Source organism: Dermacentor andersoni, chromosome 7 (genome assembly GCF_023375885.2).
Source record: "Dermacentor andersoni chromosome 7, qqDerAnde1_hic_scaffold, whole genome shotgun sequence".
NCBI classification, from domain to species: domain Eukaryota; kingdom Metazoa; phylum Arthropoda; class Arachnida; order Ixodida; family Ixodidae; genus Dermacentor; species Dermacentor andersoni.
The window spans coordinates 139,790,916-139,817,673 of NC_092820.1; the positions used below are offsets into that span (position 1 = coordinate 139,790,916).

Below are 26,758 nucleotides of genomic sequence, written 5' to 3' on the forward strand. Positions count from 1 at the left end.
AAAGGCTTGTTTTTTGCCCACGTAAACTGTTTCAAGGTCAAAAATGTTCTTTATTGGAAAGAACAATGGTTGTAAAAAAGTGGTCAGAAGGATATGTATTTCTCATTTGACGGTGCAGCAGCTCTGCCTAGGCAACTGAAGCAGACGCTTAGCAATGATGCTTCTTGCCAACGTTATCGTGCTGGTCTGCCTAATATGTGTGCATGGTAGGTAACCCCGTTATATCTGCGCATGTTGAGCATGAAAACATATGTGCGTCGGCTGAATAATTCTGTCAAATTCTTTCAAACATCATAGTTCTTAAAAAATCTTGAAGACAAATGAACTAGCTACACTTGCACAGAGTATGTTTGACTCCAGAAATTTTAGCTGATTCTACTAACTCACCGTTTAATTAGATAGCGCTCATCACGCCGGCGCTTCCATAGTGCCCCTCCCTCTGCGAAACTGATAATGGCACTGGTCTAGAGTGGCTGGCAGCCACTGCACGGCACCCCTACCGGTGAGTGAACCCTGCAGAGCACTGCACCGAACTACGATCGGCGAAGCAGGCAACGTCCAAGTCGCGAGGGTATTCCAGAAACTCGAAGTTCCTAAAGTGGGATGGCTCCCTGGAAAGTTCGCCGGAAGGCACCTCCGCCTGTTCATTGCCACCGCACCATGCACGTAACAGGAGGGAAAGATCGCGGACGGTGACCATCGCCGCTCGAACGGTGCTGCGGCCGCAAGGAAGTGGCCTCGAACTGCCGCAATCTCACCGGAACGCCAGACAACGCTCACTACGCCCTCCCGAGCCAACTGTGTCGAAGTCCGCACCCTGAACCGCATAGGGAAAAGCCGCTCCCGGAGGCGGTGTCGATGATATCGCGTTGATGCTGTCACCCCCGCTGGCAGTGCCCTTCTACAACGGTGGCGTGGAAGCTGCAGGTGCGCGTAGGAGACCACGCCTAACACTGCTTCCACGCGAGGCCCGATGACGGCGACAGATGACGGCGATGACAGCGACAGTATATATATATATATATATATATATATATATATATATATATATATATATATATAATTATTTTGAGCGTTGCTTGTTTTGCTTATATTGCCGCAGCGTGAGCTTATAAGTACTTGACTGGTTCAGATGGTCAAGTCTAGGCATATATCACCACGGCTTAGTCTTGAACTAGAGCACAACGCGAAAGACGACGACTCGGAAGAGGCACACAACGTCTACAGATTCAGAAGTCTTTGCGTCCTCTGCTTTCGCGCTGTTCCCTAATTCAACGTGTTCAACGAACTTGCCGACGTGTAAAATTTATCACTGTTAGAGTTTGTAGTAAGCATCCATATCTTCATTTTCGACGAAAATTAGTGCTTGTCATTTTCATTGCTTGAAGCTGCATGGAGTTGCTGTTTAGAAGTGTTGCTACACTGTGTTCTGCTAAAAGCGACTCCCTATTGTCGACATTTCACCAATTCAAGTTCTGAAAGATAAGGCAGAAAAACACATGCAAATCAACGTTATATCTAAAATTAGGAAGAAAGAAACTTTTCTAAGCCATTGATAAGCTGCTGCATGTTTATTTCAGGCTTCAGCATGTTCAAAAGTGGGAAAGGAACGAATGGTGTAAAAGGTAAGTGGCTTTTTACAATTTTTTCTAACATTTGTAGGAGCACGATGTGCTTTATTTTGACTCGTCCTCACGGGTCCCTTAAGTTCTTTGAAAAAGTAATTCCTGAAATTCTATAACCAATCATCATAGCTTTGTTGACAGACAGCTGCGAGAAGCATAGTGTTATAACCAATGAAAGCTCCAGAAGGTGTAAAATAATGCTTTTCAAGTGGTAAAAGTGGTTTCAAGTGGTATGGATTCGTTTGTTACTAATTGTTCAAGCAATAGACAAAGCGAATATTATGTTCTGGGAGATATTAAACCACACTTTTTTACTGAGCATAGCCGTCTCAGTGCAAAAATGGAATGCAATATAACATAGATGACACGGTGGAGATGGCTTCAAAGATCAATTGGCACTTTGTGCATGTGCCCTGAATATATGCAAAATTGTCTTGAAATTTTGTACCACGAAAAACAATGCTCTATTATAATAAACCCCAAAACATATCGTTTTCGCCAGGCATTGTTGCAATATGGAAACGTCGATTTCTTGTTGAATCAAAACGAGTTTTGTTTGTGAGCCTCATTCAACATAAACGTCATATTCCTACTATTGCTGTTCCCGGCCGCTTGCAATGCAATGGTGGAAGAAGTCAAAGACTAGGTGAAGGTTCCTAACTGGTCAAAAAATATGTACTCTATGATGCAGTGAAAGAAGCCACCGCTAGATTCACATATAAGAACTATTCAAAGTTTTTTTCTGTAGTTATACTTCAATCTTGTTTATTGAGAACAGATGCATAACTTGTGGTGCTGCAGCCCCATCCCAACGCATAAGGAAGTGAGTAGCTTTTTTGGCCTCCCTGGCTCACAAGTTCTGTGCACCAAGTGGACAGCATTCAATGCATTGTTGGAAGACACCTACACGCATTTGCCGTCATCGACACATCTAGTACAAAACATTATCACAACATTGCAGAAATAAATATTATATAGCTAAAGCAATAGCCAAACACCTGCAATAGTTATTCGAGCAGCAGCGAGCTATTGGACGCCGTGTGGAAATGAAGTATTGGGGGACTTGCTTTCGCTGTACCCTTAAAGCATCATGACGCGTACTAAAAAGAGTGCGCCACATCAAAATGAAGTAGGTAGGCACAACTGGAGGTCCTTCTGCAAAAAATCTAATCCAAAGAAAGGCCCTTTTCTAAGATTTCGTGAATGGTTCGTGACCTGCCATCACTACCACACTCGTAATCATGCTCCATATAAATTCCTCTTAAAACATTGCTCCCAATGTTTCAACTGCAACGGGCGTGGTTGGTATGTGTATCCGAGTTGATTAGCGAGTTTTATCAGAATCAGTGGCTGCCTTTCCGTTAGTTGGCGCCTAGGTAAGTCGAATGACTCATAATTAACCGAAACTACCGATTTGCATTGGTTGCCAAATTGCATGTTTTGTCATTTGCTGCATTCGCGACTGTGAAGCCGCGCCGTATCCGCATCTCATCTTTCGGCTATATCATCTCTGTTTAGCCTTTAACCAAGTACCTCCTCTGTATTTGTCCTTCCCATGAACCCTTTCTTCCAATACGAAACTATAGCCTTAGTATACGCTATAGTTTCGCCTATAGCTATAGAAAACTATAGCCTATAGTATTTCTAGTAAGTTACTTCCCTTCATTTCAATATCAGTGTAGGCCAATGACATATGCATCTGCACTTAAGATGTGACACGTCAGCACCTAAAGATTTGGCTCAAGTGAGCTGTCTCTTCCCCGCTCTCTTACGTTTCCTCTGGTGTGCCATAGGGCAGTGTCCTCGGTCCACTACTTTTCCTGATATGTATTAACGACTTACCAAAGAACATTTCCTAGCATGTGTGGATTTTTATTTATTTATTTATTTATTTATTCCTCAAATGCCCCTGGAGAGGGGTTTTACATGAGGGGTGGGCTGCTTCAAAGGAAAATGCGTTCGATGGCAGTCCTGAATGCAGTCACACTGGAGTGGTCCGCTGCTTCTTCAGGCAGATCATTCCAGTCTCTCGCTGTACGTGGAAAAAACGAATGAAGATGGGATGATGTGCGCGCATGCGGGGGGTACACTGACTTTGAATGATTAGTCCGGGATGAATGGCGGTGAGCTGGCGATATGACGCTGTTACCAATCGGGGCATGATAAAACTTGTGATATAGAATGAGTCTGGACACTTGACGCCTCGCTTGTAGTCTCGGAAGATTCGCATTAGATTTTAGTGCTGTTACACTTGTATATGAAGAATAGTCATGGAAGATGAATCGGGCTGCGCGGTTTTGGACAGATTCAAGCATGTTAGAAAGATTAGTACGATGAGGGTCCCAAATTGAGCATGCGTATTCAAGTTTGGGCCTTACCACAGATTTGTAGGCAAGAGTTTTTACTGGAGGAGGGGCAAATTTCAGATGTCGCCGGAGGAAGCCTAAGGTGCGGTTAGCCTCGTTAGTTATTTTAGCGATGTGAGAGGACCATGAAAGATCTTGAGTTAAGATAAGCCCCAAGTATTTATAACAGGTCACAGATGATATTGTTGAATTACCTAAGAGATATGAGGGTGCTACATAAGAGTGCCGACGATTGAAAGAGATTAATGAGGTTTTATTTACATTTAATGACATTAACCATGTCTTACACCATTTTTCAACCGTTTGTAAGTCACGCTACAGGGCAGGGATATCTGAGCTATTGGTAATGGGTCGGTAAATAACACAGTCGTCCGCAAATAGGCGTATGTTAGAAGATATGTCATTAGGAAGGTCATTAATGTAGATTAAAAAGAGGAGGGGGCCAAGAACAGAACCTTGAGGAACCCCAGAAAGTACAGGAGACAGAGGGGATGAAAAGTTATTTGCAAAAACGAACTGTTGTCGGCCGGTCAGAAAGGTGCGCAACCAATTATAAATTAAGGGATTGAGATTCAGGACTGAAAGTTTCAAGAAAAGACGGTTGTGAGGTACCTTATCAAAGGCTTTCTCGAAGTCTAAAAACAATGAGTCTACGGGTACATTAAGGTCTAATTGGGAACTGATGTCATTTACAAAGAGCGCAAGTTGAGTATCGCAAGATAAATTCTTAAGAAATCCGTGCTGACTATGATGAAAAAAGTTGTTAGAAATTAGAAATCTCATGATGTGGGAAAAGATTACATGCTCCATCAGTTTGGAACAAACGCTGGTAATAGAAATAGGCCGGTAGTCAAGACGTGACGTTGAAGAAGCTTTTTTGGGGACTGGAATGATCTTACCTGCCTTCCAGTCTTGCGGCACCACTCCAGACGAGAGTGACTGTTGAAAAATGTGTGATAAGATGACACTAGTGACATCTTTTGTATTCTTAAGCACTTTCGCGTTAATTCCGTCAATGCCAGCCGATGAAGTTAGCTTCAAAGATTCTATTAGTCTGCAAATGCCATGAGGTTCAAACGTGATGGCAGGCATGGGAGGATATTGAGGGTTAGGGAAATAAGGAAGATTGCCTTCAGATTCTTTTGTAAAAACTGAACAGAATGTTGAATTAAGTGTTGTTGCAAGTTCAGTATCAGGAATAGGGACGCCATTTTGGTCAAGTATATTTATCGATTTCTTTGGGCATGCATTGACAACCTTCCAGAATTGACGAGGGTTTGCTGACGATTGTATAATTTACCGAGAAATTGCTAGTACTGATGACCGCCTAAAAATTCAAAATGATCTTGACCTTATTAGCAGTTGGTGTAGCACCTGGCTAATGGCGCTTAATCCAGATAAATGTAAAGTAATGTCTTCCACTCGCAAACATTTCCTTTCCGACTTCTCATACTATCTGTAGTTACTTCTTTCAAATACCTAGGCGTAACCCTGACAACAAGCCTTTCCTGGACTACGCATATCAACAACATCTGCGGAGATGCGTCCCGATCCTTGGGATACTAACTCCGGAACCTCGTAAGACGCCGACAAATGTCCGCAAATTAGCCTATCTTACACTTGTTCGCCCTTAACTTCAGTTAGCTTCGTCAATATGGTCCCCTCATTACATTTATTTAACCACTATGCTAGAATCACTTCAGAATCGAGCCGCTCGATTCACTTCGCAAAATTACAACTGGAAATAAAGTATAATGCAAATTAAAAACAATTTATCAATTCCTTCTTTCAACACTCGTCGTGATGTAGCGCTTATATTGCTGTTTCACAAATACGTTCACGGACCGAGGCCATCACCAATAGCTCCATTCACAATTCACCTTACGCAGATTGCATAATCATTTTTCTTTCACGCGCATCTACGGCAAAACAGACGCTCTTAGCTCATCTGCGCTTCCACATGTCATCCGCTTGTAGAACGACCAACCCGATATTCTGGTAGCTGAAGCTAACAAACAAAAATTCTGTCATAACATAAGCATTCATTTCTTCATTAAAAAAAAAAAATAAACTTCTTGCCTGCATTGCTTCTTGTATGTCTTTTTTAATTTTTTGTCTTAAAATTTTAGAGTTTGTGTAAACTTAACTGTTCGTTGTAATATTATTAACAAAGCATTGTATAATTGTATAATCTTGTATAATTTGCTCTTTATACTGTGTAAAATTTTTGAAGCTTCCCTTACCCAATGCCCATTCTTCGGGCTTGTAAGGTATTTTGAATAAATAAATAAATAAATAAATACTTAAATGCAACGCCGACTTCTTCTGTTGTTTACCAAAGTGAGGCCACTTTTAGCATTCACGAGTACGCCGATGAATTGGCAAGCTTTGACGATTGATGACCACAGCATACCAGTAGACAACCACGAGAAGCTCCTTAGAGGATCGGAATTTTCCCGGACCAGGCACATCACAGTAGTGAAGAAAAAGAATGTAACCTAGGTCGTCTTATTTATAGCTGCGAAATGATTGGAATATCCAAAAACATCTTTTTATCAGCTGTCGAAGTCACTCTCCGCAGGCTGTCTGCGACATACTGAACCAACATTTTCAGGAATACATGCTTCTGCTATTATAGTGCTGGAAAGCATGCATTCTCAAGGCCTCAGTCTTTTCTTCTGATCATCAACTTCGACGTAGATTGCAGATCCACATCACTTGGCCCCAGCGCCGTCACGCGCGGTACATTCTTACGGCCAAACTCAAATTTCTGAACGGCAATAGTTTAACACCTGCAAGATTTGCCCTGTGATTACTTGCTTTTCCCAATTCCAAGCATTCCACTGTAGACTATGCCTCATCTTATGGTCGTATTAGTGTTCTCTGACTAAAAAAATATTGCCGACAGCTGATTTAAATAACCAACTTTGCCCAGAATTAACAAGAAATACTGGGTCATTTGCCCAGTATGCTTGCAGACGAACGTTTGAAACAAAATATGAAACACGGCGGGACGTCAGTACTAGAAAGCTAAATGACAGGACTCTGTCTCTTGTCGTTGCGTTACAGTTAGAAAAGTTCTCAAGATGAAAGTCATTGAACTAGCCCGTTTTCTCATCTTGCTAGACATGTTTTTTCAAGAGCAGAAGTCATGATGCTTACAAGCAGCTTAAGGCGTTGCTTCAAGATCTCTCACAAAATATTTTCATAACCAGCGAAAGTAACACCTATCCGTAAGGTATTGGAATTCCTCGGTATTGACGTACCGCGGTAGTGGACGCTACTATCGAATTTTAAGTTAGCTCGGTAAGAAGTCGGATATCAGTTGAAGAGAGGAGGGAAACGAGCAACTGAATATAGAGGCAGTTCTTTTGTATAAGAAAGCACAAAAGAAGGTTCGAATTACATGTTGCTGCAGTAGTTGTCAAGCCATTGCAAAATTTCACGCAGTGAGTCAGCAAATACAGAAGCAATGCTTGCGCATACCGACGTCATCTCAGAAACCATTGCCTTCTACAAGCACGACATTACAGCGCTGCTTTATTCTGCGATAAGGAGAGCTGACGCTTTGCACCGGGCTAATCCAAACGCTTGACAAAATTGCGTGTATCCGCTAGATCCAGATTTACTGTTCAGGATTCTACCTAAGGGAAAGCACAGTCATACGACTGTACTACACAGAGTGATACTCGGGGTGGCGTTCACACAACGTTAACTTCTTAACAGAATTGTTTAGAAAATGGATCCCCACACTCAATAACGTTATACTCCAAAGACTACGTTACACATTCTTTGAAGCTGTCCTTGTTACAGCACAGAGCGTAAGGGACCTAATGCCATATTTCCTGGTTAGGATGACTGGCGCCTGCCTATTGGAGCAGCAAATCCTAGACCCATGACACAGAAGTTAAAACGCCCTGGGAACATGAAAACCCGAAATTTGGGACGAAAGCTTTAAGTGGCTTGTTGCAATGGCTCATAGGTAAAAAAAAAGCGGGCATGCAGTCGAGTGGTTCCAAAAATATTATGTTCAATTGGTGCAACAAATTTGACGAGTGGTACAAAACTATCATCAGCAATGGCTTAACCAAAAAAAAACATAATCTGGAATGAAGAATACCCCTGTAAGCAAGCAAAAATACAATGGGGGACTGTGAATGAAGACACGAAAGGAAAGAAAGAACGAATGAACGAACAAAGAACGGGAGAAAAAAGAAGGAAACAATGGAATAAAGCAAGAAAGATAGCAACAAAGGAATAAAAAAGAGAAAGAATGAAGTAACCTTTAGATAGTGCATTAGCGCTCGCCTTTGTCGCTGAGGAAATCGACCTACAACGCAATACGTTTACTTCCCATTGCAGCTCCGTTACAACCTGCAAGAAATCTGCCGCTCATTCAGATAACGATGCATTACCAAGTGTGCAACAGGCTTTCGCCTTCACCTGTTACAGGAGTGTTACGTGCTGCCGATTTCATTTTTAATGGAAAACGGCCTTATACCTCCGTGCTCTACACCTTCGTGAAAGACGGCTCGGCATTGTGACTTGGTGACGTGTGTGAGGAGAACATGTAGTACGCGTTCGTACACTGAAAATCTTCGTAGCTCACTCTGCAGTGTCGTCCTCATCCTCAGTCCTACTTTCTCTCTTTCATTCTGTTTCCCTCTTTTCCCCAAGCAATGTTGCATGCCAGAGACAAAGCCCCTCCCGGCCCTTCCTTCTGCTTTTGTGAGACCAAAAAATGTGCTCTCTCTACATGAACGAAAATCAGGGAAACGAACATGGTGCGGTGGTCTTCACTGTGGGAGGATGGTGCTGTTGCAGTGAATTAGTTCACAGCTGGAAGAATCTCTTAGGAATAGCCTCGTCAATTTTTTTGCATTCTGTCGGCAGAGTATGTTAGTGAGCAGGTTACCTATTACTAACAGCCTCTTTTAGAATTTTTATTTTGTATTTCTCATCAACTTTGCTTAATGTGACCCATATTGGAATACTATATTGTTTCAATGCTTCTTTCTTTGTGAACTTGAATATTGCTTGGTTGTTGAGGATAACATTAGCTTTTATCTTGTAGACAAAGAAAAACATTGTTACAGATCTTTACAATTACGTGGGAGGTGTTGACAAGTACAAAGTGAAACCAATGATTTGGCGAAATAAAAATTTGTAGGAGGCTTATGTTCGCCTTTAAGAGAGTAACGCGATAGCTTTCAAAAGCCACTGGTGGCTTCTCACGGTTCCCGGCAATTGCAGCTTATGTAACGGTAATATATACCGAGAAATTCTGGTGATGAACGGCATGCACGAAGGAGAGCTTTCTGGTAGAAACATAGCCTCTTGCGTGGGCCGCGAATGTGTGGAGGCGAGCGATTAGGATGGTGTTGCTGCAAGTAACCGGGCTCGGCGCTCCGCTTTAGAATGAGTAGAAACGCTGGAAAAGGGCCTTATGTTTGAGTTTCCGCGTAACAGAACTGTGTTCTCTCGTATATTCGAATTACAATCCGAAGCTATCATGTCCGTAGGTTGTGTGTAAGTTGTACTTTATGATTTTTCTACGCATTTTACTTTCAGAAATTCAATTAGTTCTGTAACGTATCTGTGTTACATGGAGGGCCTGCGTTGTAGGCTATGCGCGGTTCGGGATGACGTTTTGCTCAATGACGTTCGATGCTGGACGTGGAACGCCGAGGCCTGATTTTCCGAGAACCCAGAAGCTCTAATGATATCACGTTAAAATTCCATGACTTCTTCTTTTCCCATAACGGTATTTCTGCATACACTAAAAAAGCCGTTTGCTTCAGTCTACTTCTTCTATCTTTTTTTTTTTTTTTTGAAACGCCAATAAAAGGATTTTAGGCTATTCTTGAGCCCTATTAGAAAACGTTGATTCATAATACGACCACTGCAACTGGCACGACAACCAATGCTCTTATGTAGCAGACGGGCGTTTTCCTCCTCCTGCTGTTTTTGGAGACTTCGCCGAAAAGAATATAAAGAATAAAACAACATCAAATAGGAATTAGGTTTGCAGACTACTTGCACTGCGGCACTGCATGCCAATTCACCCTCCGTCAGCCGACAAGCGTACCCATTTGGCTTCAGCCGAGTCTTGCGTAATACCGTAGCTGCTGCGCGCGGTCGCAGACTAGTCAACGCTGCAATTAAGGCACTTCGAAATAGTGACCATTCTTTTTTCTTTCTTCCAGCTCCTCTGGAAAACCTTCCAAAACCATGCAGGAAGCCGCCGTTTGTTGGCGTCTGCCATCCATTGAAAGAAGCTTGGTATTACGAACAAAATTCGAACTGCTGTAAAATGTTGCAACCGGGCACATGTGCAGGAGGCAACAACCTGTTTCCGACAATGAAGAAATGCATGAAAGAGTGCATGCGTGAGTACATTGTGTCGAATAGGAGCTTTCGTTGGATCTTGCGCTGTGCTTGCTGTGCTTCGTTTCGTAGTGAGAGAATCATACTATATATATATGGAAAACGGAAAACGGCCTTATACCTGTTGCTCTCTCTCTCTCTCTCTCTATATATATATGCTTGCAGAGCGGCTGTGCTGGGGCCGCAACATTATCCCTAAGGATTACAGACCTCTTACCGGAATGACACCTGAAACTTAAAATTTACTACACCAAATATTTCCATAGGTCAGTTGTCAGCGGAGGTGGAACGTTTGACTGTATGTCCTTTGTTTCATCGTGGTGCCGCTATACTTTTGTGAGGACGAGTCCCCTTAGCCTCGAACACATTTGTTAGACAGCAAATACAAACGTAGACTTTCGCGCAAGTGAAGGTAGCGTGCCAGCTTTGGTATCAAACAGCACGAAGCAAGTCTCACCTGGGAATCAGAAGCATATACCTTGCCAACAGCGGAAGTGAGCGATACGAAGCTTGTCTCGCAAGGCAACGAGAATTGCGACAATGAGTGCGGTTCAGCACTTCACGACAACAAGCCATTATTTCAATGAACAATTTCTGAAATATGACTTTGAAAGTGTGCCCAGTGTGTTCCACAGGCCACACGGTGCCTCATCAATGACAAACAACCGAATTGCTCAGGCAGCTCCCACACACCATAAATAAGAGTTTCCACCGACATAAGCGCGAACGTCAATGAAATTATGTACAACTATTGTATAAAGTTTCGCATACCATTAACTCCAACACATGCGTTGCGTCTCCATAATGCTTTGTTGACATTCCTTGTACTGAAATTTGTGAAGCTATTTGTACTGAAATTCAAGTTAATTTTGTGCTTGAATACATCAAATGACATTTTGTTCAGATAGTGACTGGAACGCAAATGCATTTCTCCGGAAAGTTCCGGAATAATTATGTCGAAACTTGTGTCATCCTGAGAATTTGTTTCCAAGTGGATCCGCCTTGCGAACTCCGCGGCTATAAATTGTAAATTTCAATCTGGGCCATCAGCACCTTAGATTGAAATGTAATCAGTGTATTTTGGTATTTAGCCCATTAGGCCTCTTAATTTTTGTGGATGTGATGTGCACGTCTTCGAGTAGACAATCTCAGGAACTAGAATTGTGCTATCTGCCACGGGCAACATTTAAAAATTTTGGAAGGGCTCGCTGCAACAGATGTATATATATATATATATATATATATATATATATATCATCACACTGGCTACGCCCACTGCAGGGCAAGCACCTCCCCCCTACTTCTCCAATCAACCCAGTCTTGAGCTAATTGTGGCCATGTTTGCCCTGCAAACTTTTTAATCTCATCAGCCCACCTAACTTTCTGCCGCCCCCTGCTACGGTTCCCTTCTCTTGGAATCCAGTCCGTAGCCCCTAATGACCATCGGTTATTCTCCCTCCTCATTACATGTCCTGCCCATGCCCCTTTCTTTTTCTTGATTTCAAATAAGACATCATTAACTCGCGTTTGTTCCCTCACCCAATCTGCTCCTTTCTTATCCCTTAATGTTACACCTATCATTCTTCTTTCCATAGCTCGTTGCGTGGTCCTCAATTTAAGTAGAACCCTTTTTGTAAGCCTCCAGGTTTCTGCCCCGTACGTGAGTACTGGTAAGACACAGCTGTTATAAACTTTTCTCTGGAGGGATAATGGCAACCTGCTGTTCATGATCTGAGAATGCCTGCCAAACGCACCCCAGCCCATTCTTATTCTTCTGATTATTTCAGTATCATGATCCTGATCCGCGGTCACTACCTGTCCTAAGTAGATGTATTCCCTAGATATATATATATAGGGCTTTTTTTTTTCAAACTTCAGCATGCAATACCGGACGTAACATATGCACGAAAGAGACGACTAACGTTTTGGAAGAAAGACGTGGCAATGTTTTCGGCTGGTGGACCAGCGTTCGTTGGAGTACAGTGTTCTTCAGAGTACAAAAGATTCGTCGTCTCTTTCCCGCATAGATGTGTATATGTATTAGCGCCGGCATTTATAACCAACGCTTGCTTACCGCCAAAGTAGTGCGAATGAGCACCTTCCTGTTATGCATAATCAAACTATATATGGCGGCAAGAAACAAATATATTTAAAGTATCCACATAAGTATCCTTGCGAGGGAAGCGAGTGGGTCTAAAGAAGGCGGACGCAAGCGATGCGTGCTTCACGAGGCACAACATCCAACTGATCCAATTTTTGTGCCCTTCAGACCTTGGCAACTCCACAAGGCCTCCTCGCACTATGACTCTATGAAAGAACTCTTGGGTTATACGTCCCACAACCCCGATTGGATTGTGAGTCACAGCGTGGGGGGGTTCCGGATTAATTTTGACAATCTCGCGGTTGTGAAAGTTCCCCCAATGCACGTACCACGGGCGTTTTTTTTTTTTTTCGCATTTAACCCCCATCGTAATGCGGCCGCCACGGCCGGGCTTTGCATAGCAGCGCAACACCGTAGCGGCTAAGAAACCGCAGCGGCTTCCTCGCGCCATTCCCTATCCGTGACTAAACGATAACCTTCGACTAAACTGAAAGACGCGAGAAGACGGTTCGCCTACCTTGTTCATGTGCGGTGACATTTTCCTGAGTCCGTCACAATATCACCAAGGCTTATGATCCTACCTTATAGCGTCTGATAATGAATGGCCGAATTAGTTTTCATAATTTAGATGCCCGCATTCTAAAAAACTGAGCATGAGCCACTTGAGGCTACGCACAACGGCATTTTTCGAACAAAATAGTGACACTTATCAAGCTTATATACGATGTGCATTTTCGCGCATTATACTACAGAAGATATGTAGGTACCTACAATGTCTAAAGCACACTACTAATGGTATACGCTAAGCGCACAGAGCTTCTTATAGAACAGCGGCCGATTTCCTATGCAATCTTTGTCGTTTCAGTATTATTTATGACACTTTGGTGCCACTATTTTTTACTGAGTATGTGTCAGTTATTGCAGATAGACATACAAGTAGAAGTCCTTATTGTGTTTTCGTGTGCTTCGCACTTCACGCTTCCTCTCCTCACTATTGTTCCAGCGACCTAAATCGAAGATTGCCTTCCTCTTTTTGGCAGTTCTGCATCGACGTCTCATATTGTGCTCACCCATGAACTGCTTTCCAGTCCGGGCATGAGCTCTGAATAGTGTTGGCATAAACATCAACATAACATGATATTAGATATGGTAGCTGTACGGCAAATAAACATAAATATCGTACCTTGACACATGCTGCTAGCCAAGCGATACCCGCGAAACTTTCCTAAGGATGCCATAAGTGAAAAGAACACACCGTACCCTGACCTCCTCAGCCATGGAATATAATAAAAAAATCACGCAGCCATGTCGCGTTGTTTTTTTAAAATTGTGCTCATGTTACTCTTGTGAACAATACTCTGTATATTTCTTGTCAAAAACATGATGCCTTTCTTGTTAATCTTACAAATGCCATGAAAAAGTAATGTCAGAATAGTACAAATACGAAGACACCTGTGCGGTTGGCATGGTGGCACCTAGTAAACTCACGGTCAGCTGCACAGAAGTAATTGTGAGCTCCAGTTTGCCGCAATCGCAAGAGGCATGCGATGAAAGACTCCTTTTTAACGCATAACATAGGCAAACACATTTTCTTCATGAGATATCGACTGTACGAATGCGCATAGATTTACTGCAGAAGTCCTTTTTATTGTATCTGTTCACAGGGACTGTGAAACTAATGTGACGGAATAATGTCACACTAGAACCTGCATTTGCAATCTATTTTAACTACATGTATGCTTTCTTCTTGGTTCGTGACGCAACAAATGTACTCATGTATTTGTAATGGACAACCAAGTTGCAGGAATCAACTTCGCATAGGCGTGTTTCCTGTTCAAGGTGCTGTCCCTTTAATGGAACGCTCTTTTTTTTCAGCCCTCACACCAAGAAATTCGAGAACCTGCCTTCAGCGGCCTGTGGAAGGGACCTGTGCGCCACTTCTTGTTGCTTGGTATTTTGATACCGAGAGCAGCTATTGCAAAATGTTCAACCATACTATCTGTGGTGGAGGTCCCAATTTGTTTTTGACAGAGATGAAATGCCAGCAGGCCTGCCTACGTGAGTAAAAACTATGCCCACGAGAGTCTACGAGACATCGTTTGATGTGAAAATGATTGGCGGCAAGTGAATTACGCTATCAACGCAGTCTTTTTGCTAATTTAACACATTAATTTCTTGAGTTTCAGACATATTGTCACTTCTGAATAATGCTGCTTTTGTTACGTTGAAGAAATGGTGGTCCAAACTTGCGAATTGTGATCATAAATCTTGCTTTTATCTTTTAAGTCATTGCACCTAGGCAGTCGACAATGCACACACAAATGCTTGTTCTGGAAAGTACTCCCAACGTTTATTCACTTTGAATATAAGAATGAATACTAACTCTAGGGCTTTAAATTTTTTAATATGTATTTGTGGTAACGTACCAAAATGTTAAAGGAAGGATGTACACGCAATACCTAAGGTATTAGTAGACTAATTTTCACTGTAAGTACCTTGATAGCGAATTATTTAGTGAGAAAGAACGCACATGCCTGGCAAACTAGGCATTACGAGACCTAAATAAGTACCCGCATACAATATTTATTCCTAATTTAAAGTACCTGTGGCCGAAAACTGTATATTGTTAGTTTATAATAAATCCACTCTTGTACGAAAGCCTGTATCAGCAGTTTCCTATTTTCTTCGTGTTGCTTCAACCGACTAGGACCTACGGCTGCAACATTGCTATTTCCATGGCATCACTTCATCCACTGTGAAGCGATCTGGATTCTCTGGTATATGCCCTCTTTATAAGTGCAATTAAACTTTTGCCTCGTAGTCAGAAGTAAAATATCTACCTGAATCTTATGCTCTGTAATCCATGGAGCTATGTTTCTACTGTTTCTTTTCTTATTTAAGCGCTCGTTGCACAGCAATTAGCATGGTTTAACAGTTCTATTATCCCTCAAATTCCAACCACATCTGTAGAAAGCAACCGTCACATTATGTCTTTTCAAAGAACAAAAAAGTGTGATTTACTGATTACAAATTGTTTCAGAAAGCTGTTGTGACACCGAACTACACGTATGCATGCCCATTCTGGCCTTGGTCTTGTTCCACCAGTTTTAAATATCTGGGTTTTCAATTACACTACACTAGGCAACCACAAATTAAAAGTACTTGAAAGTCCATCTAATAACAAATTTACCCTATGCGCTTGTTCCTTTGTTATCTTAAGAATATGCATCATACTCAATGTAACTATCACTGCTTTTGACTCTAGTAGTTGAGTCGGCTACACTGTGTGTATATTTAGCGTGCTATTCTCGAAGCAGCATACAGTTTCCTAATTTTTCCTCATATGTTTCCATAAATAGTTTTTCTTGTATTGGTGGTTTTCGTAATTATGAATTTCTCTTCCAAAATGCAAATTGCCCAAGTTTCATGCTAACTCATTTTCTTGTGAAGCACAATTTGTATATCTGTGTGGTCCATTTTCACGCTAACAAAGAAGTATATTAGATACACTGACACGTTGTGGGAACTTTGATGACAGTGGAACCATCATTGTAGTGCTTACCGCACGAAAGCTGCAGTGTAAATATATATAAAAGAAACATTTTCGTGCTAATATCATTTACTAATTCGCGTGAAGAATACGTTGGGCCTTCAATTCGGATTTCTTCTGTGGCTATAGCTGCATGCTCTTTTTTTTTTCCGAGTCACTTTTGAACTCTTAGGTGCCCTGCCTTTTGACCGTGACAAGCAATGTCTGGTACTGGTGCTTCCAAGCACTGCCTGAAAAAAAAAATGGCGGAGCGATCGTATAAATAGCGCATACAGAAACCAAAGGACTGCAAAAGCGCAGCTTCGGTTCGAGCGAAATAAGTGCTAAGAGAAATAGTGCGAAGTAGGCCCTGGGCATTACGTTACGGCAGCTTTTAAAAAAGAAAGAAAAAAATCGGTACCCGTTCCACTCTGTGATGGTGGATTACCAGTGCATCTGTATAGGTCCTATAATGCACAACACAGGGGTGCTTGAATATTTGGTGTTGTTTATTGTTTCACGGAAGGTACTATAGCTATGGGGTAGCTATGGCAGACAGTCAAGGGTTCGGTGACCACGATGGGCACGTTCCTGGTGAAGGTCGAATCCCAACACGAGCGCCTTGGGGCCCGTGTAGCACTGTAGGTAGAACCGTTCCTGTATAAACGAGGGCAGCCAATTGCCATCTGTCCCCGACAAGTGGACGTTGAAATCGCCAGTGACGAGGGCAGGAGTTTGATCGTCACTGGCCGGATGGAGCAGCCATCCAAAGTGGTCGTTCTTAAAGCCCTCTACGTCGCGCTTGGAAGAGGCAGAGCGAACGTACTCAGTGGAAACGACCGTCCCATCGGCGCTGTTACCGGCACAAACGTCGGAACAAAACGCCACGCTTTCTAGTTCTTGGGTGGTGGACCAAACGTGGCATGGCACGAGAGTGGTGGATACGTCATTCATCACGTGTATGGCAACTCCGCCAACTGGCTAGTCGACTCGACGGGCGCATGCGACACGGCTGTAGCCGTCGACTTGAAAGAAGAAATCGGAGCACGTCTCGCAGTGACACAAGAGGGGCAGCCGTCGTAGTAGAGCGTCGTGGACCGCAGGCGCAGCGACCTGACGTTGAGAGCCGCCAGCGAGGTGATTCCACGATCCCGTTTGCTGTATGTTCGCGGATGGCCAATCCGCGTACGAGTGAACCGTGGCGAGCCCGCTAGCATGGTGAATCTCGAGGAAATCGGGACGTTCACGTTGGCGCGGAGTCACCGGCTTGTGAAAAAACACTATTTTGAGCATGTCTACTGGGCTGGTGAGGATATTTGTTTTAGAGCGCCGCTGTTAGGCACCCGTTTCTACACTGATGGTCAGCGTCCTCGGTGTAACCGAGTGAACGAGGGCAGCTAAGGATCAAAGAGCGAACGTGGAGCGCAGCGGAGGATGAAAGACGGCGATAGCGAAGAGAACGCGACGAGGAAAGCGGAGGAGGAGGGTATGGCGAAAGCGTGAGAAGAAAAGCGTAGTGCCACGCAAGATGGGCTCTGCGGTGATCTCCGCTACGAGATGGCGTCAGAGTAGCGCGCCGTCGTCTGTTCACAGATGACGCTATCGATAAGGTATGCAGCGAGCGCGTCCGCCGGTACCATATACGCAAACAAAGCGCTGCATGAGCAGAGCTTTGTCTGCGGAGGCTGTTGTGAATCACTCTCAATCGTCACCCACGCACTACCTCTCCCCATCTAATGATTAGCAAAGCAGTCGCGCCGCACTGCGGTTCTCTTGCAATGTGCGGCGAGCTACAGATTGTTCGCACCAACCACGCTATCCACAGCGCTCACATTCTAATATAAATCGTGTACCTACGTAGCAATTATACCAATAATTGATGCGCATACGTCTTTAACGTATAGCGCTTCGCTCAAGTTTTGCATTAGGGAGTATCGTAATGGTCGGTGAGCTTATTGGCTAATTCTCACATAGTAAAGCAACCTGAAACTCCTATAATCTGGAAATGCGTCTTTTTGGTCCAAAATTGCAATTCTTTGCCTCTTATCCCCCCTTAAGATTCCCATCGTACACATTACCTAGTAAGCTTTTTATAATGTCAATAGAATGGCTGCTAAGTAATCAATTCCTTTATTTTTCAGCAAAGGAAAAACCAAAGGCCTACTGTAGCATGGCGCCAACTCCTGGAAAGTGCTGGGGCGGAAAGCGCCACTGGTATTTTGACGAGAAAACAAACAACTGTCATCTTTTTGCTGGCAAACGTTGCGGAAAAAATAATAACGCATTTTCATCGTACCTGAAGTGCATGCAAAGATGCAGCCGTAAGTTGGCACAGTTTCTTCATAAGCATGCCATATATGCATGATCTCTTGTCGTTACTTTAAGGCCGGGACTGCCCACGTGTAACTGATGTAAGTGCACCAATAAATGTATTGTATACTGGTAATTGCATGCTACAAACGACATGAAAATGACCAGTGCAACAAATGCAAGTGATGATGCAGTAAGTTTTCTGTTTGGTATTTTCAGCCCATCCTTACCCTTATGCCTTTTCACGCGTTTGCATTAGATATATCACTATCATCCAGTTGATTGAATCGTTCTACTCTGTACATGTAGCTCACATTAAGGGTACATTAAGCGTACTACGCCTAGAAGCCTTTTTAAACATTGAAAATTTCAACATTGAATTGCTTTGTCGTTATCACTACAGATAACGCTGAAAACAGCAGCCTACAAGAAGGTACATGCGTTCATAGACGTACGTAATAGCGGACATTTTCAGTTGCCTGGAACTCATAGCGTTATGAACCGTTTGCATACTTCCAAGCGTATAAAAGGCCAGAAGATGACAATACGGCATAAACCAACTATCCGCAAGAGCTGATAAAACTTCCTGCAATAGTGCGCATCGTTAGAAAAACCTCTACATCTCATTTTGCGATATGCGATTGAAGCAATCACGCAATCGACAATTAAGCCGGGATCTCAAAAATGTAGACTGGCTTCATAGAGCTCTTTGTATTTGCATTGCTTGGTCCTCTAGCAACGTGAGCGTAGGGAGGACACTTGAAAAGACAGTACCCCAGCTGACGTCACCGCTAAAAGTTTCACAGATTAGTGGTGGCATTATTCTCAACTGTTGTGCTACACTTCCAAAAGGGTGATGTCCATTGACCACATACGGCGAATCTCCTTAGGGTTCTTAGTTTTTCGTATAAAAAGAGCCCAACAAACACCTGAAACGCTTCCAAAAATGTTTAGGAAGGTAAACTTTGATCATGTTTTCGTGTGAATCGGGAGGTTCTAATAGAAGAAATAAGCGGTATAGAAAATAGTCCTCAGTCGGGCATAGCTTTAACAAGTCATACCTGCAAGACTGACAAAAGGGTTCGAAAAACAAACAAGAGTCATCGCTACAGAAATCTCAGAAGCTACTGGCTTCCACTTAAGCTCTTGTGAGTGCAAATTGAGTGTGAAGATATTCTTGCGGCGTGTGGTAGCGATGTGTATTCCCCATGTGCTCACAAATATTTCATGCAAAAAAGCGGAAAGCGCTTTTTCTTTCAGAACATGATCCAGATAATCGCATTGAAAGGCACCAAAGCTTTATTTGTTCAAACATTATCCCAGATAACGTACGTTCGAGCTATATAGGTGGGGCTCCAAAACCAAGCAAGTTTTTAGTTAGATGACAAATTCTTCTTCACCAAGGTCAAAAAATATTCCGGCGATTGTGCGCCTTTGAATTCGTTGATCACCGTTTTCAAATTCTTTTTTTGGTAGTTTGGAATTGTGGTGGGTGCATTGGCTTCTGCTAGACAGAATGTCAATCCACAATTTTACCAAAGAGTATTATTAACATTGAGAAGCAATGTCTGAGCGAACTGCGCAACCTTCTAGAACTGCTATGGCTTTGACGTGGTATCTAGCCTCTCAGATATGGGACAGGATTGCTCACGCACCTTATTCACGGACCGAACTGTCCGTGCTTTCTTTTTTAGTGAAGTGAATTTATTCAAGTGAAAAGATTTACCACTGTACCCAATATGAAGATAATTCGGAGAAATGACTCGACATCATTAGGCTTGAGGAGCTCTAAAGTTACTCAGAACAGGGAGAGGAGAAGTTAAACACATTTACTGACTTAGGTGGAGCTTATTTTGAAAGGGACTATGTCCATATTGTTCTAAATAAAAATATTTTCAGGCCCCCTTGATGATTGCGCCCTGTAAGAGGCCAATCGGCGAAGAACCGTTCATGCTTTGAAAACTGAGCTAACACCCGGTCTACTGCACATCTACAGTATATGCAGCTGTCTTTACAAACGGGGTACGAGCCAGCTTTTAAAACGACGGCAACTGCATGGACACTACATAGAAATTGTCCTTGCCGGTGAAGGCGTCCCGTTATGTTCCGGATATGAACGTATATATATATATATATATATATATATATATATTCCTACGTGTAACCTACGTTTTTTAGCTGATAGGGCGCGGTTCCTTCTGTGCACTAGGCGTTGTGTTAGTAGTTGTTGTGGTAGTTCACACGCAATTAGCGAAGATATGGGTAGATTACTGTAAATTAAGACCACAAATTAATATCAAAGATGCGTGCAGAGTAAGTTTTCGTGGAAGGTGGAATTACATGCTGAAATGAAAGCAGTAACGGAAGGAAGAATAAATAATCAATAATTGAAAAGGACATTAAAAAGCAAAACATACAGACTTAGCACGGCATTGGGTTGAAATAGATCAGAAATTCCTGCACTGCCCAGAAAAGGTCGCTGCTGAGGTAAGACCAATGTTAGAGTGGAGGCCCCAAACAGGGGAGTCAGATCGCCTCGCGAGACCCCCCTATCGTTGTCACTGCTTCGACTTTCGGGCGAAACTGCCATTTCTCTTGTCTACCGACAGCTACTTCGCTGTAGCGATTAAACAAGTATGAGCGCAACGCATTACCTAAAGTTACATTACAACATAAAATGCACTCCTTAAATAAAATGAACTGGTGCTACATTTCATTCCACCCTTATTTAACATTGTTTTATAAAAAGAACTTATTGTCCGCGAAACAAACAGGGACCATGAAAAGGAGCAACAACGACGAACGCTTCTAACAGCTGGTTTTATGTTTGAAGAACCGCCTGTTTAAATGCCCCCAGATCTGCGAGATCTAGTCAAAAGAACAAGCCTATAGCGCATATAACAACACTTTTGATAAAATGCCGTTGATCAGCGCTACCCGCTCAACATAAAAGCAGCAAAGCGCATAAAACAAGCACATAAGTTTAAAATGCGTTAAAAATATGGAATTCCTTGCTTGAGTGTTCTTGCAGTAAAAAATATATTCAATATCATTATTGTTGAGTTCTTTATATATGACGCGAGCTTTTCTTGGTTACATTTCTTCAATAGCTCCACCGCCTTCTTTTTTACGTTTTCTACAATCACAGCACATTTCTTAAAGCACTTGTTCACCGCTAGGAACGCCTTTTATAAATAACAATCATTTGGTACAACAATCAGAAAACCTTCCTTGTCTGTTTGAACCACACGGGGATTGTTCTCAACCAAATACTTAGCAGTGATATCAACATTAGGTCTGGACCTATCGCTTACCAAAGCCTTGGCCACCACGTCCGCACATTCCACCACACATGGTTCTTCGAGGAGCACAACGCACGAGGCTGACGTAGTGGCCGCATCGCGGTAAAAGCTTGTCCTCCCAGCGTGGAGGGAGCCTAACCGACTGTGCAGGCATTTTCAATAAAGTTGTTCTCTCTCTCTCTCTTTGGTACACTCCTGGCAATGTCCCTTGTAAGCGCTAACCTGTCGACGATGCCGATCATTGGCTCCATGCAGTACTTTGGCCCCAATTTGAGCTCCTCTTGATGCCGTTATTCCACCGTTGCGCCCCCTAGTATTAGATGGCGTCCCTCTGGCACTTCCCTTTTCTTCTTCTTAGGCAATTTCCGACGCACATCGTTCCACGTAGCCTCAGTAACAATATTTGCCTGTCTGCACCTGTCACGAAACGCCTTCACATTGAAAAGACCATTAGACATTCTTTTTTTTTTTTTAGATTATAGGGTTTAACGTGCCAAAACCACTTTCTGATTATGAGGCACGCCGTAGTGGAGGACTCCGGAAATTTCGACCACCTGGGGATCTTTAACGTGCACCTAAATCTAAGTACACGGGTGTTTTCGCATTTCGCCTCCATCGAAATGCGGCCGCCATGGCCGGGATTCGATCCCGCGACCTCGTGCTCAGCAGCCTAACACCATAGCCACTGAGCAACCACGGCGGGTAATAGACATTCTTTGAAATGCCTAACCTGTCTCCGGCTCTCTGATCTCAATATCATGATCATTCTTCTCACGTGTCCTGCAGACGAGGGCAACCACCCAGTCACCAGCAACACCCCATCATGCCATTTTCCAAGTTTAAGGAACCTGCTTAAGAGGAAGCTTTAGCTCGGGTGCTCCTATCTAAATTCATGTAAAAAGGAGAATTCCTTTTTCTCGGCAAGCAGTGCACCAAATTTGACAAGATTTGTTGCATTTAAAAGGAAAACGTAAATTCTAGTGACTGCTGGTATCGAATTTTTGATTTAGGTGGCAAACTTTTTATTAAAAATTCGCAAGAATAAAACGTTTCCAAAAAGCTAAACTATCAAGTTTACAACTCTGTAACTCAGCAACAAAAATTGATAAAACGATTCCGCAAATTGCATCTAATAGTACATCTAAAGCGGACTAAATAGTATGTTACACATGAATCTCAAAAAATTTCATAATATGGAAATATAGCTGTTGCAGAATCCTTGAAAACAACGTAACAGATTCACATAAGATATAATATTACATATCGAATTTGTCCGCTTTCAATGATCTAATGGATCCCGTATACAGAACCGAGATATCTGTTTTTTATGCAGAACAATGAATCTGTAAACTTCGTACATCTATATATTTCAAACTTTCGAATTTTCGAAGATCTTTTAAACAAAATTCAAGACAAAAAGAAATTCCGTGGCCAGCAGTCACTAGAATTTCGCTCGTTCTGTCAAATGCAACAAATTAAATCGGTGCAGGGGTGCAGGGTGCAAATAAATCGGTGCAACATTAAAATCGGTGCAGGGGTTATCTCAGAAAAACATTTTTGCGTTTTCACATTATTTGAATAGGCCGCGTCGGAGTTGGACCCGAGCTAAAGCTTCCTCTTAACACCCGTGCCTCCATTCACAAACCACAATAATTGGCACTAGAACTGCTAGGTTGTTTAAGCCATAGTGCGGCCAAGTAGAAAGAGGGTCGGAAGAACTAGAAAGGAACTGAAGCATAACTGTGAATCGGCCTAGTTGGAACAGATTCATTTTTAAAAAACCCATTGCGCGTAAAACAAAGAGCGACGAAGAAAAGGAGCAACAAGGACGAGCGCGTTCTTTCTCTAGCACACTCCTGGCAATGTCCCTCGTAAGTGTTAACCTGTCGACGATGCCAATACTTGGCTCCACGCAGAACTTTGACCCCAATTTGAGTACATCTTGATGCCATTCTTCCACCGTTACGTTACGTATTAAAAGTAAGCGCTCGTCCTTGTTTCTCCTTTTCTTCGTCCCTGTTTGTGTTGCGCACAATAAGTCTTTTAAAATGAATCTATTCCAACTAGGCCGATTCGCAGTTATGTATAATTTCCATTAATATGATTTAATTTTTTTATGTTTAATTCTCTGTGCAAGGGCTTGACATTTACTTTGAAAGTACCGGTAGATAATAAGCTACAGTTTCTTGATGTCAATTAGAATTTCTACCGAAACATGTGTGTTGGTCATTCTCGAGCCCAGCTGGAAAATTGGTAATGAAGTATGGCTCAAACCATCCCAGGCTTGTGAAGAATGGCATAGTCATTTCGCGTTTCCGGTGAGCGTTTTTGTTGCCATGTTACCACAGTGTAAACCTTGCATTCCTTGAGCAAGTTGATCGGTTGAGAAAGGCTGGGTAGCCGCTCGGTGTGATGCTTGCGCCATGCGCTAGGCCAATGAAAAAACATAAACATGACAAATTCCTATCCACAAAGAATCACAGACAGAAAGATTTAGCTTCCAAGGTTTCTGTGAATGCGTACGGGCACGGCCTGTCACACCGGCTTGAAAAGGTGGCTGGGAGTTGCAAAGTAAAAGTGATGTTTTCGGCTAAAAACAAGATAGGCAAAATGTGTTCTATGTTAAAAAGTAAGTTCGAAAGTAAGGATGATGCAAAGAAAGAATGCAGTATTCAACGTTCGCGTAACAACCATTTTGTCGATTGCGCGAAGAACGTTGTGTATCAGATTCCTATGACGTGTGGTCATGTGTACGTAGGGCAGACTGCGAGATGCATTAACAGGAGACTAGAGGAACACTTGTCTAGTCTGAAAGGTCGCCCTAGTACGCATTTTGCAATGCGTTGTCAAGAACATGCTTGCTCACCCTGTCTTAGAAGCGCCGACATATTGTTTAGGCATAGAAATCAAACCGCGAGAGAAATTGTGGAAGCTCACTGGATTGCAAAAATTAAGGAAAACTGCATCAGCCATCCTTCTGTTTCATTTCTGGATAAAGAAAATTCACTTCTGCCATCATATCTTTAACGAATTTTCATCCTAAGTGCTTGTTTTATGCGCTTTGCTGTTCTTATGTTGACCGGGTAGCGCTTATCCACAGCGTTTTATCACATTTATTGGTTATGTTATAGGCGTGTTCTGTTGAGTAGATTGCACAAATCTGTGGGTATTTAAGCAGGTGGTTCTTCGAAAGTAAAGCCAGTTGTTAGAAGTGCTCAATCCTTGTTGCTCCTTTTCTTCGTCCCTGTTTGTTTAGCGCACAATAAGTTTAAAAAGAACAATGTTAGGTAAGCGAGGAATAAAATGTGCCACCAGTTCGTTTTATTTAAGTAGTGCATTTTATGTAGTAATGTAACTTTAGGTAAAGCGTAGCGCGCATACTTGTTTAATCGCTACAGGGAAGAAGTAGCTGTGGGTATAGACAAGAGAAGTGGTAGTTTCGCCCGAAACTCAAAGCTCTTACAACGATTGGCAGGTTTAGTGTGGCCATTTGACTCCCCCGTTTGGGGCCTCCACTCAAACATTGGTCTTTTTTTACGTTCCAGTGCTAGCTTAACCATAAATCGTAGTTCTTTGTCTTTCTCGCAATGGGGGCATTCCTCCTATTGGGACGGTGTAGCAGAAAACTTAACATACCCTACACCACCAGTTGGGGCGCCTTACGAATTCGTGGGTCAACTGCTTGCTGGCCGAGTGACAAATACGAGAAAAGCTGTCAACGCAGTATTCCAATGAAAGATTGTCCAACTCGCAGCATTGCCACCGTGCTACCATTTGAGACCGCGAGAATTTCCTGCCAGCGCGCTTCGAAATATTGATATCTTGCCCTGTACCGCGTTTGCTTTTTCGACTCCACAATTTTTACCGCTCCTACCAAACGGTCCCATGAATAATGCACATGAACAAAATCTCTACGCAATTGAAAGTCAAATACAGCTATAGGAAACATCTCTATACCGATGTTTCCCCAGAATTTTTCTCTCGTCTCGTTGAATATAGTGAAGTTCACAATTCAGTCTCTAGATTGCCCACTGCCCATGGCAACGGCGACTGTGCTTCCGGGCAAGCTATACACATATATCTCCGTGAGCGTGCCATCATCTTTTCTTTTGCAGATAGGAAAGCTGTTGCCTGCCCAACGTGCACACAAATTCAACAAAATGAGCTACCTGCCCCTCAAATACCAGGAAGTATCGGCTACCCTGGCGTACCAAGCCTGCCAAGCCAAAACGACCTCCCCGGCGCACAAAGCCTACCGAATCTACCAAGCACACAAGGCAAACCTGGTCAACCAATGCTACCTAGTCAAAATTTATCGGCGCTACCGGGTCAATAAAGTCAACTCCGCCCCAATTATTAATCTGTCCCTTAAAAAAAACTGCTTCTAGCCCCTAATGTAGGATGATTGGAGAACATGCTCGCAATAATAAAACTGACATTTCTTTTTCTCTTTCTACAAAACGTTGTAGGTTGTATACGACTGGATAAAATTGGCTAGTCCGCAATTACTCCGTAGCAAATCTGCAAATATAAACTCCAAGAACGTGCAGGTATTTTAGGCTGTCCGAAATTGAAACTTATTTACTGTGATGCTCAAACTGGTACTTTCGATAGTATTATGTACACTGAAGCCTGACTGCACGCAGACTGCCAGACAGACATACTTAGCCAGATGAAAGGGTCACATGCATCGAATCTGCTGTTACTCAAAAAAAGATGTGGGATATACTCTTGGAAATCTGAAATAAATTCAACAAAGTCATGATGATAGAGCGTTAAAAGCCAATCTCAAGACAGTATTACAACCTTCCCTCTACGTGTGTGTACTTAGCGCTATTTATTCTTTTCACAACTCCAACTCACCCAGCCGCCCTTACTTTTGCGATGTAGTTTTCGAGAGGTAAAAAACACCGTCGAGCGAAAAATGTTTCTTTTCCTGGTCATATTACTGCTGAGGTTGGCGCATGAGGTTCGAATGGTTCGTCGCCGACTAATAAACACGAGGGCGACCCCTTTCGCGCCCGATCTGCAACGTTGTCCGTGTAAGTCTCGCATCTCACATAAGCGTTCTTTGGTTTCTGTGGTGCTAAAAAACTCCCTGTCTTTATAAATTCCTAAGGTTCCAGAAACGGCTATTT

At 42.8% G+C, this 26,758-nt stretch overlaps 1 protein-coding gene across 1 annotated transcript; it reads left to right on the forward strand.

Moving 5' to 3' along the window:
- The first annotated feature begins 96 nt into the window (after positions 1 to 96).
- On the forward strand, positions 97 to 26,081 carry LOC126533757 (tissue factor pathway inhibitor 2-like). Its single transcript, XM_050180950.3, has 6 exons — positions 97 to 206; positions 1,581 to 1,625; positions 10,198 to 10,380; positions 14,355 to 14,537; positions 18,150 to 18,329; positions 25,736 to 26,081. Exons 1-6 carry the CDS (start codon positions 155 to 157, stop codon positions 25,954 to 25,956), a joined length of 864 nt encoding a protein of 287 aa, XP_050036907.2. The 5' UTR covers positions 97 to 154; the 3' UTR covers positions 25,957 to 26,081.
- Positions 26,082 to 26,758: the final 677 nt, after the last annotated feature.